The sequence below is a fragment of the Thunnus maccoyii genome, chromosome 2 (genome assembly GCF_910596095.1).
Source record: "Thunnus maccoyii chromosome 2, fThuMac1.1, whole genome shotgun sequence".
Classification (NCBI taxonomy): domain Eukaryota; kingdom Metazoa; phylum Chordata; class Actinopteri; order Scombriformes; family Scombridae; genus Thunnus; species Thunnus maccoyii.
This window is the reverse complement of record NC_056534.1, coordinates 2,823,284-2,838,498: the sequence shown is the minus strand read 5'-3', so window position 1 is coordinate 2,838,498 and position 15,215 is coordinate 2,823,284. Positions and strand designations below refer to the sequence as shown.

Sequence of the window (15,215 nt, the reverse complement as noted above, 5' to 3'; positions counted from 1 at the left end):
GTTTGGGAGCCTCTGAGCAGCGCTGTTTCGAAACGTGAGTCAACGTCTGTGTTGTTTCCTGGGAAACTGCAGGTAGTGTAACTCCTTTTCAGGAAGGGTCTGTAAGTGAGTGAGTGGTTAAGCGAGAGAGTGAGTGTCAGAAAAGTGACGGTGAATGCGAGGGAAGCAGTGAAAAATGTTATCAGTAAGTTGTCAATCTGACAGTAAATGTACAGAACAGACTACAGTGTGTCAGTTAATAAATGCTGCAGCTTGTCAAGACCAAGAAAAGTCACATCTGTTGTTTCCCCAACAGCTGGAAAAGTGAAGGGGTTAGCTCAGACTCAACCTTGAGGAAACACTGATATAAATTCTGATCGGACTGTCCTAAATGTTTATGGTGAGGGGTGTAACTTAAAGGACGGGTTCACTATTTTTCAAGTGTGTCTTGAACCAACAGTCAGGTGTCCTTATGAACAGTGAAAGAGGCTTTATAGCGTCCATATCATTAATTCATCACATGGACTGTAAACCATCGTCGGCAGTGATATCTCAGAAATATAATCAATGATTAGTTTGTAGCGCTCATATCCAAACCGACTGTACAAGGTGTGCCACAACTAAGGATGAAATATAAGAATGATAACATTAAACACAAATATCATTAATCAATGTTAACTTAAAATGTGCTTTTGATTGGCATTTTACAAATATGTGTGTAAACGCCAGTGCCATGTCAGTGCAGCTGGTTATCAACCTAAACAAACAATGTTTTACTAAAAGATTCCGTTTCTCACCTTATATTTCATCTCCACCTCATCACATCACCAGATCGCTTAGGACAAACATGTGTACACCCGGTCTAAAGGATGCGTGAGGTGCGCACATTCTCATCGCACATTCTGTTCATTAATACCAGTTTATGTGCGGGAAATGGCGTATGCCTGGTTTTTGTCTGTACGTATTGTTTATGCATCTGGCCCCTGCTGTTTAAGGAAATACTGAGTCTTTAAATATATACGTTTTTGAATTTTTTTTAAAGATTTACGTCTTAGTAACAACCAACGAGCTTGGAGCTGAGAGCTACAGACAGTAGCAAGGCACGTGATGTGTGAGTGGTCCCGCCGATTCTGGTGGAGCTGGGATGGCTGTCTAGAGATCACTAGGTCTAATGTGTGGCCATGTTTGTGAGTTGGCCCAGCAGTATGTTGTATGAAATCAAAAGAGTGTAACAGTTGCAAAAAGCCCATAGCAATGCAGTCGTTATCGATATGCAAATTAAAATGACCAGTTATAAGAATCCTCTCATGGTTAGTAAAACAGACTGAAAGTAGTTCAGAGATGTCTGTTAAAAATGAGGCTGTATACTAAGATATTAATCAGCAGCACCGAAGTTTGACTTTCCAGTAACATTGCCTGGTATTCAAAAGATGAATAGCTACCAAGACTCAGTTTCTTGCACTTAAAAATGTCTGAAAAAATTGCAGCCAGTCCTCCTCCTCGCTTCCCTTCATGGATTGAGTGAATAAAAGTCCCATCTGAATTTAAAGATGTTTCAGTGAGGAAAATTAAATCTAATTTGTGTTCAATGATAAAATCATTTTTAAAAAAAGGTCTTATTAGTAAGTGCCCGGATGTTTAAGAGAGCCATGTTTAGTTTCTTTTTATGTGCATCTTATTGGCTGGGCTGCAATTTTTTAGGGGTACAAAAATCAGGTTAGACCTTCTCTTCAAATTACCTAGAGTGACAATGCATTTGGGATGAAAACTGTTTTTCCTTATCCTGGTTAAAATGGGAATGATGATGAGATTGGAACATCTCTTAGCTGGTTTTGGGGTCCATCAGAGCGTAGGGAGGTGGCAGTAGGGACTCCCAATCGCCACTCAGTCCAGTGGAGAGATGAGTTGAGCCATTTGGTTATGGATGAGTAGCTGGGAAACAGAAACTCACAAGGGGAGCCAGTACAGGGCTAAAAGTGCAGAATTATAGTTAAGTGACCAGTTGTGGTGGGTAGCAGCTGCTAGCAGGGAGGGCACAGACACTTACACGCAGGGGCTTCAAGCCGGAGCCCACAGTGTTGATCTGGTATTTAGCACAGGTGACCCATAGAAAAAGGCTTCAAGCATCGGAACTTACCAACACAGGTCCAACAAGTGGACCCGCTGCATAAATTCGGCTACAGTTAGTAGTTGTGGCTTCTTGATGTTCGGTATCTGGAGTTCTGGTGGCTAATGGTAGTTGGCTCCCATGAAAAAACAAGCTGGTTTGTACAAGGCTTGGCAGGCTGATCCGACCAGGAGACATACAACTTAAAATTGCTTAAAAACCATGCTTTCCAGGATATCCATGTTTTTCATGCTTTATGTATTTTTATTTTTATTTTATATTTATTTATTCATTTGTGGGACAGGTTGCAACAGTTAAAAATATTTGACTAAATGAAATGAACCATGTTTTAAGGTGATACAAAGCACTGATGGATGTTTTTAATTGAAATATTGGTTATTGTACAATTGACATAAAGTTTAACAATGTGCAGCAATAAAAAACATTTGGATAATTTACCTCAGTAGAAAACAAGCCTCTCAATAGATTGTAGGTCAAACAAGTGAAAAACAATAATCAGTGCAGAGAGAAAATATTGAAGCATGATGATACAAAGCTGCATATGTAGATTAATAAGTGTTTGTTAAAGAAAGCAGAAAAATATCAATCTTATCATTATTCAAACAAATTGGCCAAAGTGGGCAGTAACTAAACAAACCTTAAAAAAGAAAATCCATTATACACATTATACATATATTCTATTAATCAACTGTAGAGCTGCAACTAATGATTATTTTCATTAACAATTAACCTTGTTTTAACCTGTTTTTGAATCATTATTTACTCTATAAAATTTCAGAAAATAGTGAAAATATTCATCACAGTTTCTAAGAGTTCAAGGTGTCTTTGAATGTTTTGTCTGACCAACAGTCCAAAACCCAAAAATATTCAAGTTACCATCATATAGAGCAGAGAGTAGCAGCAAAACCTCACATTTAAAAAGATGGAGCCTGAGAATGTTTGTCTGACAAATAATTTCAATGATTATCAATCAATCAATTCATTTTCTACTGTTCCATTGTCATTAAGTGTTTCAACACTTATTACAGCCTGTAAAATATTTACACATATTCTGTGGAGTCATGGTCTCGGCCGAACTCTACAATGAAGCTTTATGACACTGTGAAATATTTACACTTTGTTTTCTGTGGTTTCACTTCAAATTGAAAGTTTTGTTTTTTTGGAAACTTTGTGTTTTTGACTAGAAATGAAACTAAAGTTCTGTGGATTTGATCATATGTTTAAATAGAGATTTAATTTTAGATAGAAATCCTAGTTTGTGGCTTTTTTTCTCATAATAAACAAGAATGTGTTTGTATATTTACTCTCTTCAAAAACAAAGACACATTTATGACATAAAACAGGTGATTACTCTACTCAGTTTGATTGACAGGACAGATGATCAGAGGAGTGAAGTTTTTACCACCAAAATTAGGAGAGGGACTGAAGTATGGGTAGAGTTTCTCAGTGAAGGAGCAGCCAGTAAAGGAGTAGATAAGAGCTGCAGCATCTACGTCATAAAAGGAGACCAGACCCTCCTCATAATCCACAAACACCCCCACCTTCTGAGGCTTAGACTTCAGAGAGAGATGGACTGAAGGGCCAGCAAAAGCTTTGTACTCATTTCCATTTCTCAACCATATAGTCCAGTAACCATCCTGAGGTCTAGCTGTTATTCTTCCCTTCCTGTTGATGGACTCTCTGGCCACTCCTAAATCCCAGTCAGTCTTCCCTTTAACCTGAACCTCAAAGTAAAATCTGCCTGAAGAGAAACTCTGCTTTCCTAAAACATTTACATAACGTGTAAATCTCTCTGGGAGATTCTTCCTCACGTCACTATCATTTACTTGTTTCTCATCATCAGACAGGATGAGATCAGGATGTGCTGTATCAGGATCAAGAGTCACGTCCACTGCATACTGCTGGACCCTCTTCAGCTCAACCTCAGCGAGCAGCTTCTTCATCTCTTTACTGAGCGTCTCCTCCAGCTGAGCCACAGCTCTCACCATAGTCCCCTCATATGATGGTGGACAGATGGTGACCTCTGTCCAGTCTTTGGTGGGTGGAGCAGCTTTCAGGGACGGGAAGTTTTGGAGGAGGTGGAGGTGGTCTTCAGAGCATGAGAGCTTCTCCACCTCAGAGCTTCTCTTCATCAGCTCAAAGATTTCCTGTTCCAGCTATTTGATGAAGTCTTCAGCCTGTTTCTCTGTCGTTCTTAGCCTCTCTTCAATCGTCTCAATGAGCTTATTCAGGCTTCTCTCAACAGACTTCATCAGAGTGGTGAGTGGTGAGTGCATCTTCCTTACTGAGGTCAACCGAGTGTTTGATCTCTTGAATCTTCAGCTGATGTCTTTTCAGACGTGAAGCTGTCAGATGAGGCTCCAGGTGAGTCTCACATTAGGAGGCCAGACACACCAGACAGGACTTCAGGGCCTTCAGTTTGGTTCCAGTACAGACGTCACAGGGAACTTCTCCTGGTTTGGCAGCTTGTTGCTCTGAGCTGCTGCTGCTTGCTTTCTGTTGAGCTTCCTGTCTGAACTGAGAAACCATCTCAGTGAGCAATGTGTTGATGTGAAGCTCAGGTTATGTGTAGAAAACCTTATTACACATCAGACACAGGTACTGGCCATTACTGTTCCAGTGTTCAGTGATGCAGTTTTTGCAGAAGTTGTGTCCACATGGTGTGGTGACTGGATCAGTGAACACATCCAGACAGATGGAGCACAGAAACTGATCTTCAGATAGCAGACAGCTAGCAGCAGACATATCTACATATGTAGTGTGAAAAAAGACACATTCTGTTTAAAATTAAATTTCCATTATTTTTTTCAAAAAGAAATAAGGATAATTACTGTTGTATTACACTATTATATTTCTTGTGTTTGTTTCTTTCTTTCTTATTATTCCGCCACTTCAGACCTAAATTTGACCCCCTAAACATGCTCAAAAACTGATCAAATTTGGCACGCACATCAGGTCTGGTGAAAAATTTGATAAAATGTAAAAATTAATCCCCAAAGTGCCAAAATGTGCCCTCTAGCGCCACCTATGTAACTAAAATGGCCACCACGGCCCATAGAAATGTCATACAGAAATTAAACCAAAACTCAATTATTCGTCTCATCAAGACCTACAAATCATATGCTGACACCCCTTACCTAAATCCAACAGGAAGTCCGCAATTAGCCTGTCAATATAAGACTTTGCCTCAATTTTGGCCCCAGAACAAACGCTATCTCCTCCGAGGGTGTTAATGGTATCAATTTCAAACTTTGATACATGACTTATGACACTGTGCTAAAGATCATATTTTTTTGTAGGAAATTTCGTTGCGAATCCATTGATACAGGTTTGAAAGTGGTCAGACTTATAGTTTAGACGTCACAAGCCTCAGTTTGACATAAAGTCCATGCCCATAGATTGCCTCCCCATTGGTTTACATTGTAAGGTGTGATATGGCACTGCAACTTTCAGGGCTTATAAAATCTAAACCATTTGAGTTATTACAAAGTTTTTAACAACTTTTGTTCAGCACAGTGTCATAAGTCATGGATCAAAGTTTGAAGCCAATACCATTAATGCCATCGGAGGACATAGCATTTGTACGGGGTCTAAAATTGGTGCAAAGTCGTACTTTGATGGGCTTATTGCGGACTTTCTGTTGGATTTAGGTCAGGGCTGTCAGTGTATGATTTGTAGGTCTTGATGAGATGAATAATTGAGTTTTGGTTCAATCTTTCTACAACATTCCTCTGGGCTGTGGCGGCCATATTAGTGACATAGGTGGCGCTAGAGAGCACATTTTGGCACTTTGGGGGTTAATTTTTACATTTTATCAAATTTTTCACCAGACCTGATGTGTGTGCCAAATTTGGTGAGTTTTTGAGCATGTTTAAGGGGTCAAATTTAGGTCTGAAGTGGCGGAATAATAAGAAACAAACAAACAAATACACAAAATACAATAGTGCCTCGTGCCTCCTCGCACGTCGGGCAGCGGTGCGATCGAAGGGCTTCTGTCATGGGCATGTAGGTGTCTTAAGACCCAGGCTGTTTTCAGACAGTGCAAGACGGAGATAAAGATCACTTCCTTTGTCCACTGTTTTGCCTGCTGCTGGGGCTGCTTCCCTGAAATTTCGTAGGGGGTGCTATTCAGCCAGTTTGCATCACTGATGGAATATTGTCATGTAGATGTGTCCAGGCCGGGACTCTTATCAAACATGTAAAGTTTGGTGCAGACTGGAGCATTTACAATAAAGTTATAGCAACTTCCTCTGTCATGGCGAAGCGTCAAATCTCAACGGTGTGAGGATGAGAATTTTCTGCAGGGTGAGACATGTCTGTCTTGCTCACACCTGTGTCATCGAAATCATGCAAGTTTTGGGCCCATTCACTTGAATTTCAATTAGTAAATTGAAAACTCTTGATGAGTTTCTGTGTAAAACAAATTAATTTTCTAATTTTCATCAACTCTATTTTTAGAAAAAGAAAGACTTTTGACCCACATGACCTAGTCAAAGTTTGATTGAAATGTGTACTGTCAGGTGTGTAGAGACAATAAGTAACTGCAGCTGGACACAGAAAAAGTTTTGGAAAGGGATTAACTTCCACTCAGAAAAGGGATTGGATATGTAAAGTGACTGAAGGTAAGTTAAAGAAAACAAAGGCAATGAACTTATACACAAAACATTTATTAGTAAAAGACTAACCTAACAATAACACAAAACAACACTCACTAAACAAACAATGACGCTACACTGAATCAATGAATGCAGAACCAGAGTTTGTCAGAAAAGGGGGTGCAACAGATGAACAAACACAGACTGACTAGTGACCATCACTGGAAGCAGCTGGTAAACTGGGGTGGCAAATTTAAAATTCAATTCTAAGCAGATTAAGCTTTTTGAATTCACTCGGTTAGCAGAGCAGAAGTGCGCTACTTGCGTGTCCGTGGGCTGGTAGCTGCTGAGTGAGATGATGCCGTTAGGATGGATGAGAAGGTGTTGCCGCCGCATAGAGTGGAGATGAAGAATTGTCAGCTGAAGTTGGTCTCAACAGAGAGAAAGAATGGGACTTCATACCAGTAACAAAAAGAATCCAACTATTGCATTCCAGTGATGGTCTTTTATAGGTACAGTAAGGTAAGGGACTTCAAAGAAGCATCTGACCAATCAGAGGACTGCTGACCCCCAGGGGTGGTATCTTTGTTTGACCCCCCCCTCTGAGGACATGGCATCCACTGGAGGTCAGATAATGTGTCTTACTTTAAAACAACTTCTCAAAAACTGTAACTTTTTACCAAACAACTACCATGACTAAAAATCTAATGTTCTTATGCTTAGGAGATTACAATGCTACCAAACAGCACATGTTTATCTCTAGTGGTTATTGAGATATTATTTACCAGATTTTAATACACATACAACTGAGAGAACTATGTTAATAATACTAATAACCACTAATTATTGTAAATTTCTAACATAGTTATAGACACAGATGTACACATTCAAACAATAAGGAAAGAATTAAGGCAATGGCATTGTAGCCTTTTTAAAAGCATGCAGGTATATCTGGCAATAGTCTCTTGATTTGGGACAAAAGGGGAAAAAGAGAAACAATCAGAAAGAGGGGGAGTTGTGATCGTCTGTGGGGAGTGTCCCAGGATGAGAGGGGGAGTTGCTGTGCAACAATGTGTTCAGACACACACATTTCAACACGGCAGGTCCATCCTTAGTCCCAACAACGGTGTTGTTGGACATTTTGTTGAACATTTTTATTCCACTTTTTCTTATGAGATTCCATGCAGGCTGGAGGTAATTCCTAGAATTGCAAATACCAGACACAGTAGGCCTCCAATGTCTTATCTTTGGCGGTGCCTGTGTATCCCCAAACCTGACTCTTCAGAGTCGTTAGCAGTCCCTTGCCAATCCTGTCCTGATGTCTGCTTAATCCAGGAGGGCTTTGATCTACCTAAACTGTAGATATGGCCTTTGCTTGGCATTTGTCCTCACATTTAAAAAGATGGAGCCTGAGAATGTTTGTCTGACAAATAATTTAAATGATTATCAATCAATCAATTCATTTCTTGTTGTTCTGTTGTCATTAAGTGTTTCAGCACTTATTACAGCCTGTAAAATACTGACACATATTCTGTGGAGTCATGGTCTCGGCCGAACTCTACAATGAAGCTTTATGACACTGTGAAATATTCACACTTTGTTTTCTGTGGTTTCACTTCAAACTGAAAGTTTTGTTTTTTGTTTTTGACTAGAAATGAAACTAAAGTTCTGTGGATTTGATCAGATGTTTAAATAGAGATTTAATTTTAGATAGAAATCCTAGTTTGTGTTTTTTCTCATAATAAACAAGAATGTGTTTGTATATTTACTCTCTTCAAAAACAAAGACACATTTATGACATAAAACAGGTGATTACTCTACTCAGTTTGATTGACAGGGCAGATGATCAGAGGGGCGGAGTTTTTACCACCATCATTATGACAGGGACTGAAGTATGGGTAGAGTTTCTCAGTGAAGGAGCAGCCAGTAAAGGAGTAGATAAGAGCTGCAGCATCTATGTCATAAAAGGAGACCAGACCCTCCTCATAATCCACAAACACCCCCACCTTCTGAGGCTGAGACTGCAGAGAGAGAACGACTGGAGGGTCATTACGAGCACTGTACTCATTTCCATTTCTCAAACATATACACCAGTAACCATCCTGAGGTGTCAGTGTGATTTTTCCCTTCCTGTTGATGGACTCTCTGGCCACTCCTAAAGCCCAGTCAGTCTTCCCTTTAACCTGAACCTCAAAGTAAAATCTGCCTGAAGAGAAACTCTGCTTTCCTAAAACACTAATACAAGGAGAAAATCTCTCTGGGTTGTCTGGGAGATTCTTCATCACATTACCATGATTTACTTGTTTCTCATCATCAGACAGGATGACTTTAGGATGTGCTGTATCAGGATCAAGAGTCACATCCACTGCATACTGCTGGACCCTTTTCAGCTCAGCCTCACCGAGCAGCTTCTTCATCTCTTTACTGAGCGTCTCCTCCAGCTGAGCCACAGCTCTCACCACAGTCCCCTCATATGATGGTGGACAGACGCTGACCTCTGTCCAGTCTTTGGTGGGTGGAGCAGCTTTCAGGGATGGGAAGTTTTGGAGGAGGTGGAGGTGGTCTTCAGAGCGTGAGAGCTGCTTCACCTCAGATCTTCTCTTCATCAGCTCAGAGATTTCCTGTTCCAACTCTTTGATGAAGTCTTCAGCCTGTCTCTCTGTCGTTCTTTGCTTCTCTTCAATCATCTCAATGAGCTCATTCAGGCTTCTCTCAACAGACTCCATCAGAGCGATGAAGACCTGAACACCTTCTGCTTTCTCTCTGTCTGCATCTTCCTTACTGAGGTCAACTGAGTGTTTGATCTCTTGAATCTTCAGTCGTCTCTTCTGGATCATCTGCTGAATTTCAGCCTCTGTCTTCCCCAGCTCTGCCTTCTTTCCTTCATATTCTTCTTTCAGAGGAACAAACTCATGTGTCTTGTGGTCTAAAATAGGGCAGAGAACACAGACACATGTCTGGTCGGTCTTACAGAACAGCTCCAGAGGTTTATCGTGCTTCATACACATCCTGTCTTCCAGGTTCTCCACAGGGTCCATCAGCTGATGTCTTTTCAGGCCTGAAACTGTCAGATGAGGCTCCAGGTGAGTCTCACAGTAGGAGGTCAGACACACCAGACAGGACTTCAGGGCCTTCAGTTTGGTTCCAGTACAGACGTCACAGGGAACTTCTCCTGATTTGGCAGCTTGTTGCTTTGAGCTGCTGCTGCTGGCTTTCTGTTGAGCTTCCTGTCTGAACTGAGAAACCATCTCAGAGATGAAAGTATTCACCTTCAACTTAGGTCTTGTGTAGAAAACCTCTTTACACATTGGACACAGGTACTGGTCATTACTGTTCCAGTGTTCAGTGATGCAGTTTTTGCAGAAGTTGTGTCCACATGATGTGGTGACTGGATCAGTGAACACATACAGACAGATGGAGCACAGAAACTGATCTTCAGATCGCAGACAGCTGGCAGCAGACATATCTACACACTGAGTGTGAAAAACAAAAGACACAATTTGTTTAAATTAAATTTCCATTATTTGTTCAAAAAGAAATAAAGATAATTACTGTTGTATTAAGTGTAACATGTGATATTAGGTAAAGTAATTTTGAATTATATTTCCGTTTTTGATCGGGATGGGAACACGTGAACGGAGTCGTGAGCAACCGTGATCATTGAAGTTGTGCTGGCAGCTCAAACAGTTATCCACAAGGCTGCATGGTGAGTTTAAAGTCGTTGTTTACTTTGATGACGTGTTTTATGTGAGCTGGTTTACACAAACACAGTAAGAGACTGTCATCTGCAGCTCTTTATCTAACAGCTCATTGTGGCTGTTTCTGCTTGTACTATTCTTCCATACAATCTTTAAAATGAACCACTGACAACATAACACAGAATATGTCCATATCTTGTTGTGTAGACCAACTGTTATTGAAGAATAGCACTGCTAACAAAGCTCTGCTAACTTGGTGACAAACACATTTTATTACCTGCAGCTGCTTCACAATAAAAGCTGCTGCTTGTTGGTAGAAAGCTTTTAATGTGAAACAGCTACAGGAAATAGAATGCAGTGTGTCTGTAGGAAGTGATCAGTAAATAGTAATAAGACCAGGAAGGTTGGAGTGAAGCTGAACTCCAAACCACAGAGATTCAGTTACAAGTTACAAAAGTCCTGAGAACTGACACAGAGAGACTGTTTAAAAAACAATTAAAGTTGTTTCACTGAATCTGTGTAAAAACATCTTTAGTTATATTGTCACTAATTTCACAAGTGTCAGTATGAAATGAAAAGAGTGGAACTTCCTGTCTGCTGTGTTAAAGCTGGTTGTTGAAACATTAAATATGATCAGTTGTACTCACCAGTGTTTGGCAGAGACTCTGCTGTGTTGTTGAGAAAGACTTGATGAACTCAGTTTAATTTTTATTTGGACAGAAGTGGAGAGACTCGACTGCAGCTCTGCTGTCGCTCTGACAAACTTTTAGTTTAATTTGTGGAGAATGTCAGTGAACCTGTCTGTCATGTCTCTCCAGTGTTGCTCCTCCTCTTACTGCAGCTCTGACTGTGAGTTTGTTTCCTCCTTCTGATTTACAGGATTATTGTGAAATATCATGGAGCAAAAGTGGCAATGTAAATAACAGATGGGGAGCAGATTCTGCTTTATAAAGGATTTCAGGTAAATATCAGCTTAGTATTTACAGTGTTTCCCCTATTATAGTACAACGAGAAACACCGCCAGGTCAAAAAATAATTTTTTAAATGCCAAATATCCATTCATTTGGAAATCAACAGTGTTTGGGAGTCTCTGAGCAGCGCTGTTTCGAAATGTGAGTCAACGTCTGTGTTGTTGCCTGGGAAACTGCAGGTAGTGTAACTCCTTTTCAGGAAGGGCACATAAGTGAGTGAGTGGTTAGAAAAGTGACGGTGAATACAAGGGAAGCAGTGAAAAAGGTTATCAGTAAGTTGTCAATCTGACAGTAAATGTACAGAAGAGACTACAGTATGTCAGTTAATAAATGCTGCAACTTGTCAAGACCAAGAAAAGTCACGTGTGTTGTTTCCCCAACAGCTGGAAAAGTGAAGGGGTTAGCTCAGACTCAACCTAGAGGAAACACTGATATAAATCCTGATCGGACTGTTCTAAATATTTATGGTGAGGGGTGTAACTTAAAGGACGGGTTCACTATTTTTCAAGTGTGTCTTAAACGAGCAGTCAGGTGTCCTTATGAACAGTGAAAGAGGCTTTATAGCGTCCATATCATTAATTCATCACATGGACTGTAAACCATCGTCGGCAGTGATATCTCAGAAATATAATCAATGATTAGTTTGTAGCGCTCATATCCAAACCGACTGTACAAGGTGTGCCACAACTAAGAAAGAAATATAAGAATGATAACATTAAACACAAATGTTATTAATCAATGTTAACTTAAAATGTGCTTTTGATTGGCATTTTACAAATATGTGTGTAAACACCAGTGCCATGTCAGTGCAGCTGGTTATTAACCTAAACAAACAATGTTTTACTAAAAGATTCCGTTTCTCACCTTATATTTCATCTCCACCTCATCACATCACCAGATCGCTTAGGACAAACATGTGTACACCCGGTCTAAAGGATGCGTGAGGTGCCCACATTCTCATCGCACATTCTGTTTATTAATACCAGTTTAAGTGCGGGAAATGGCGTATGCCTGGTTTTTGTCTGTACATATTGTTTATGCATCTGGTCCCTGCTGTTTAAGGAAATACTGAGCCTTTAAATATATACATTTGTGAATTTTTAAAGATTTACGTCTTAGTAACAACCAACGAGCTTGGAGCTGAGAGCTACAGACAGTAGCAAGGCACGTGATGTGTGAGTGGTCCCGCCGATTCTGGTGGAGCTGGGATGGCTGTCTAGAGATCACTAGGTGTAATGTGTGGCCATGTTTGTGAGTTGGCCCAGCAGTATGTTGTATGAAATCAAAAGAGTGTAACAGTTGCAAAAAGCCCATAGCAATGCAGTCGTTATCGATATGCAAATTAAAATGACCAGTTATAAGAATCCTCTCATGGTTAGTAAAACAGACTGAAAGTAGTTCAGAGTTGTCTGTTAAAAATGAGGCTGTATACTTAGATATTAATCAGCAGCACCGAAGTTTGACTTTCCAGTAACATTGCCTGGTATTCAAAAGATGAATAGCTACCAAGACTCAGTTTCTTGCACTTAAAAATGTCTGAAAAAATTGCAGCCAGTCCTCCTCCTCGCTTCCCTTCATGGATTGAGTGAATAAAAGTGTAGTTTGAAAGGGAATGCTTCAATTAAGAGAGAGGTCCCATCTGAATTTAAAGATGTTTCAGTGAGAAAAATTAAATCTAATTTGTGTTCAATGATAAAATCATTTTTTAAAAAAGGTCTTATTAGTAAGTGCCCGGATGTTTAAGAGAGCCATGTTTAGTTTCTTTTTATGTGCATCTTATTGGCTGGGCTGCAATTTTTTAGGGGTACAAAAATCAGGTTAGACCTTCTCTTCAAATTACCTAGAGTGACAGTGCATTTGGGATGAAAACTGTTTTTCCTTATCCTGGTTAAAATGGGAATGATGATGAGATTGGAGCATCTCTTAGGTGTGTACATGCAATGGCAGGTAGTCAGTTAGAGTGACAGTTCCCGATTGTATAAAACAAATTGCCAGTCAAAATTTGTGAGTCCAGGCCATTGGGGTGAATACCATCTCAACGGAAGAAGGAAGGGTGATTCCAGAAGAGATTAAAATTGTCAACAAAAGCTTTTTTCTGGGTTGCACAGGTTGAGTGCAGCCTGCTGTGGAAACCTAATGTGTGGCTGAAGTGACCCACGCTGTGGTTAAGTGGGTGGAGAGGACCAGAGATGTAGAGTCGCTTACGATGGATGGAGAGTGAGTCAAGAAGTTTGCTTTAGTCGCGTTTGAGTATTTCTGAGGACTGACTTGGGATGTCATTACACCCAACATGAAGGACAACATGACAGGTGAGTGGATGATGTGCTAAGATGCTGGGGTTGGTGGTGTTGGTGACGGCCTGGGACTTAGGTTGCTTTCATCGGGTGGAGCAGTTAGAGTATTTGTAAAGAGGTAGCGGTCCATCCTGGCAGCGAACTTCACTGCAGGTGCAGCAGGAGTGCAACACCTCACCTAGGATATTGACCTAAACTGGTAAAGATAAAATTATTTTTTTCGAATTTTTGGGGGCAATTTCTGCCCCTCGATCACGGTTTTTAGGGGCATTCTGAGATTTCTTGGGCATTTTTGCCCTTGCCCCCCGCTAATTTCCGACGCTGACTACAACTGTAGTATGGTGTTTTGTTTGTTTGGTTGAATAACTCCACTAATTGTATATATTCCCTTTTTTATTTTTCAGAAGCTGAGAGCCTAAGGTGTTGGGGTTGGTGCTTGTAGGTGGTGGTTCCTCCTTTCTTGTGTGTTGTGTTCATCTGGGTTTGACCCTTCACCATTGTGTGTGTGCACGTGTGATTCAGGGTGACTCTCTTCTGGATGCCTCTCCTTCTCCCCCTCCACTGGTAAGCCTCAGCTCTGAATAATTCCCCTGCCCCTTTTTAATACATGTGTGGATAGTATGTTTAACGGCTAATTTACTCATTTTTGCTATTGTTAAATAAAGAATTATTGATGAATGGAACCATGTCTCCTGCTTCTTAGTATAATGAACTTGATTGGAGAATGATGGAAAATGGCCATAAACATTCAGAAATAGACAAAGAAATCTATCACTACGCCTCTTTAAAGGGGACATATTATGCACATTTCCAAGTCTATATTTTTAATCTGGGACTGGTACTGGAATATCTTTGTCAATTCTGAACCACAGGCTTGGACTCAAATGCAGACACAGACTCAGTATCAGGTCAAAATCAGTCCTTTTAATCAGGAGGTCGGTACACAGGTGATCAGTCAGCGAAGCAACAGTGTCAAAATCAGAAGGCAAAAAGGCAAAAACAGGTCAGGTAACTATCAGGCTCTAAGAAACTCACATAAGGAAAAATGCTGGAACGCTGTCACAAAGGAACAAGACCAACTGGCACAGAAGGAAGGGAACACCAGGGACACTTTTCAATTCGTTAATTCTATGCTTCCTCATGGAGGATTTTCTGAACCTGATCCAAAAAATGCAAGCGGACAATGTGAACAGCCTGTTGAACAACAACAACAACCTCAACACAGAACAGACGGCCATTTGTGACCGTGTGTGAACAATGTAATATCAGTTTGATGGGTAAGTGGCTGTAACTTTGCAAACAGGCTGAAACTCTAGTTTTTGACTTTCAGGGATCATTCTTACATATGTTCACCTCATATTTTGGAACTTTGATCATGTTTAACTTAGACATCCGACATCATAACAGTATAAAAATAACAGAAAATCACATGATATGTCTCCTTTAACGCAAGTCATGCATTTAGAATTTTCTTTTTGCCAGTGGTCTTTCAATAGCTTAAAACGCCCCCTTTATTACTACTGCAGCTATCATTAATTGATCTATACGAG

General features: G+C 40.3%; 1 protein-coding gene across 1 annotated transcript; it reads right to left on the bottom strand.

Annotated features, from left to right (window-relative positions):
• Positions 1 to 8,128: 8,128 nt before the first annotated feature.
• LOC121888605 (E3 ubiquitin-protein ligase TRIM21-like) lies at positions 8,129 to 10,166 on the bottom strand. Its single transcript, XM_042400224.1, has one exon. It carries the CDS (start codon positions 10,164 to 10,166, stop codon positions 8,520 to 8,522), a length of 1,647 nt encoding a protein of 548 aa, XP_042256158.1. The 3' UTR covers positions 8,129 to 8,519.
• Positions 10,167 to 15,215: the final 5,049 nt, after the last annotated feature.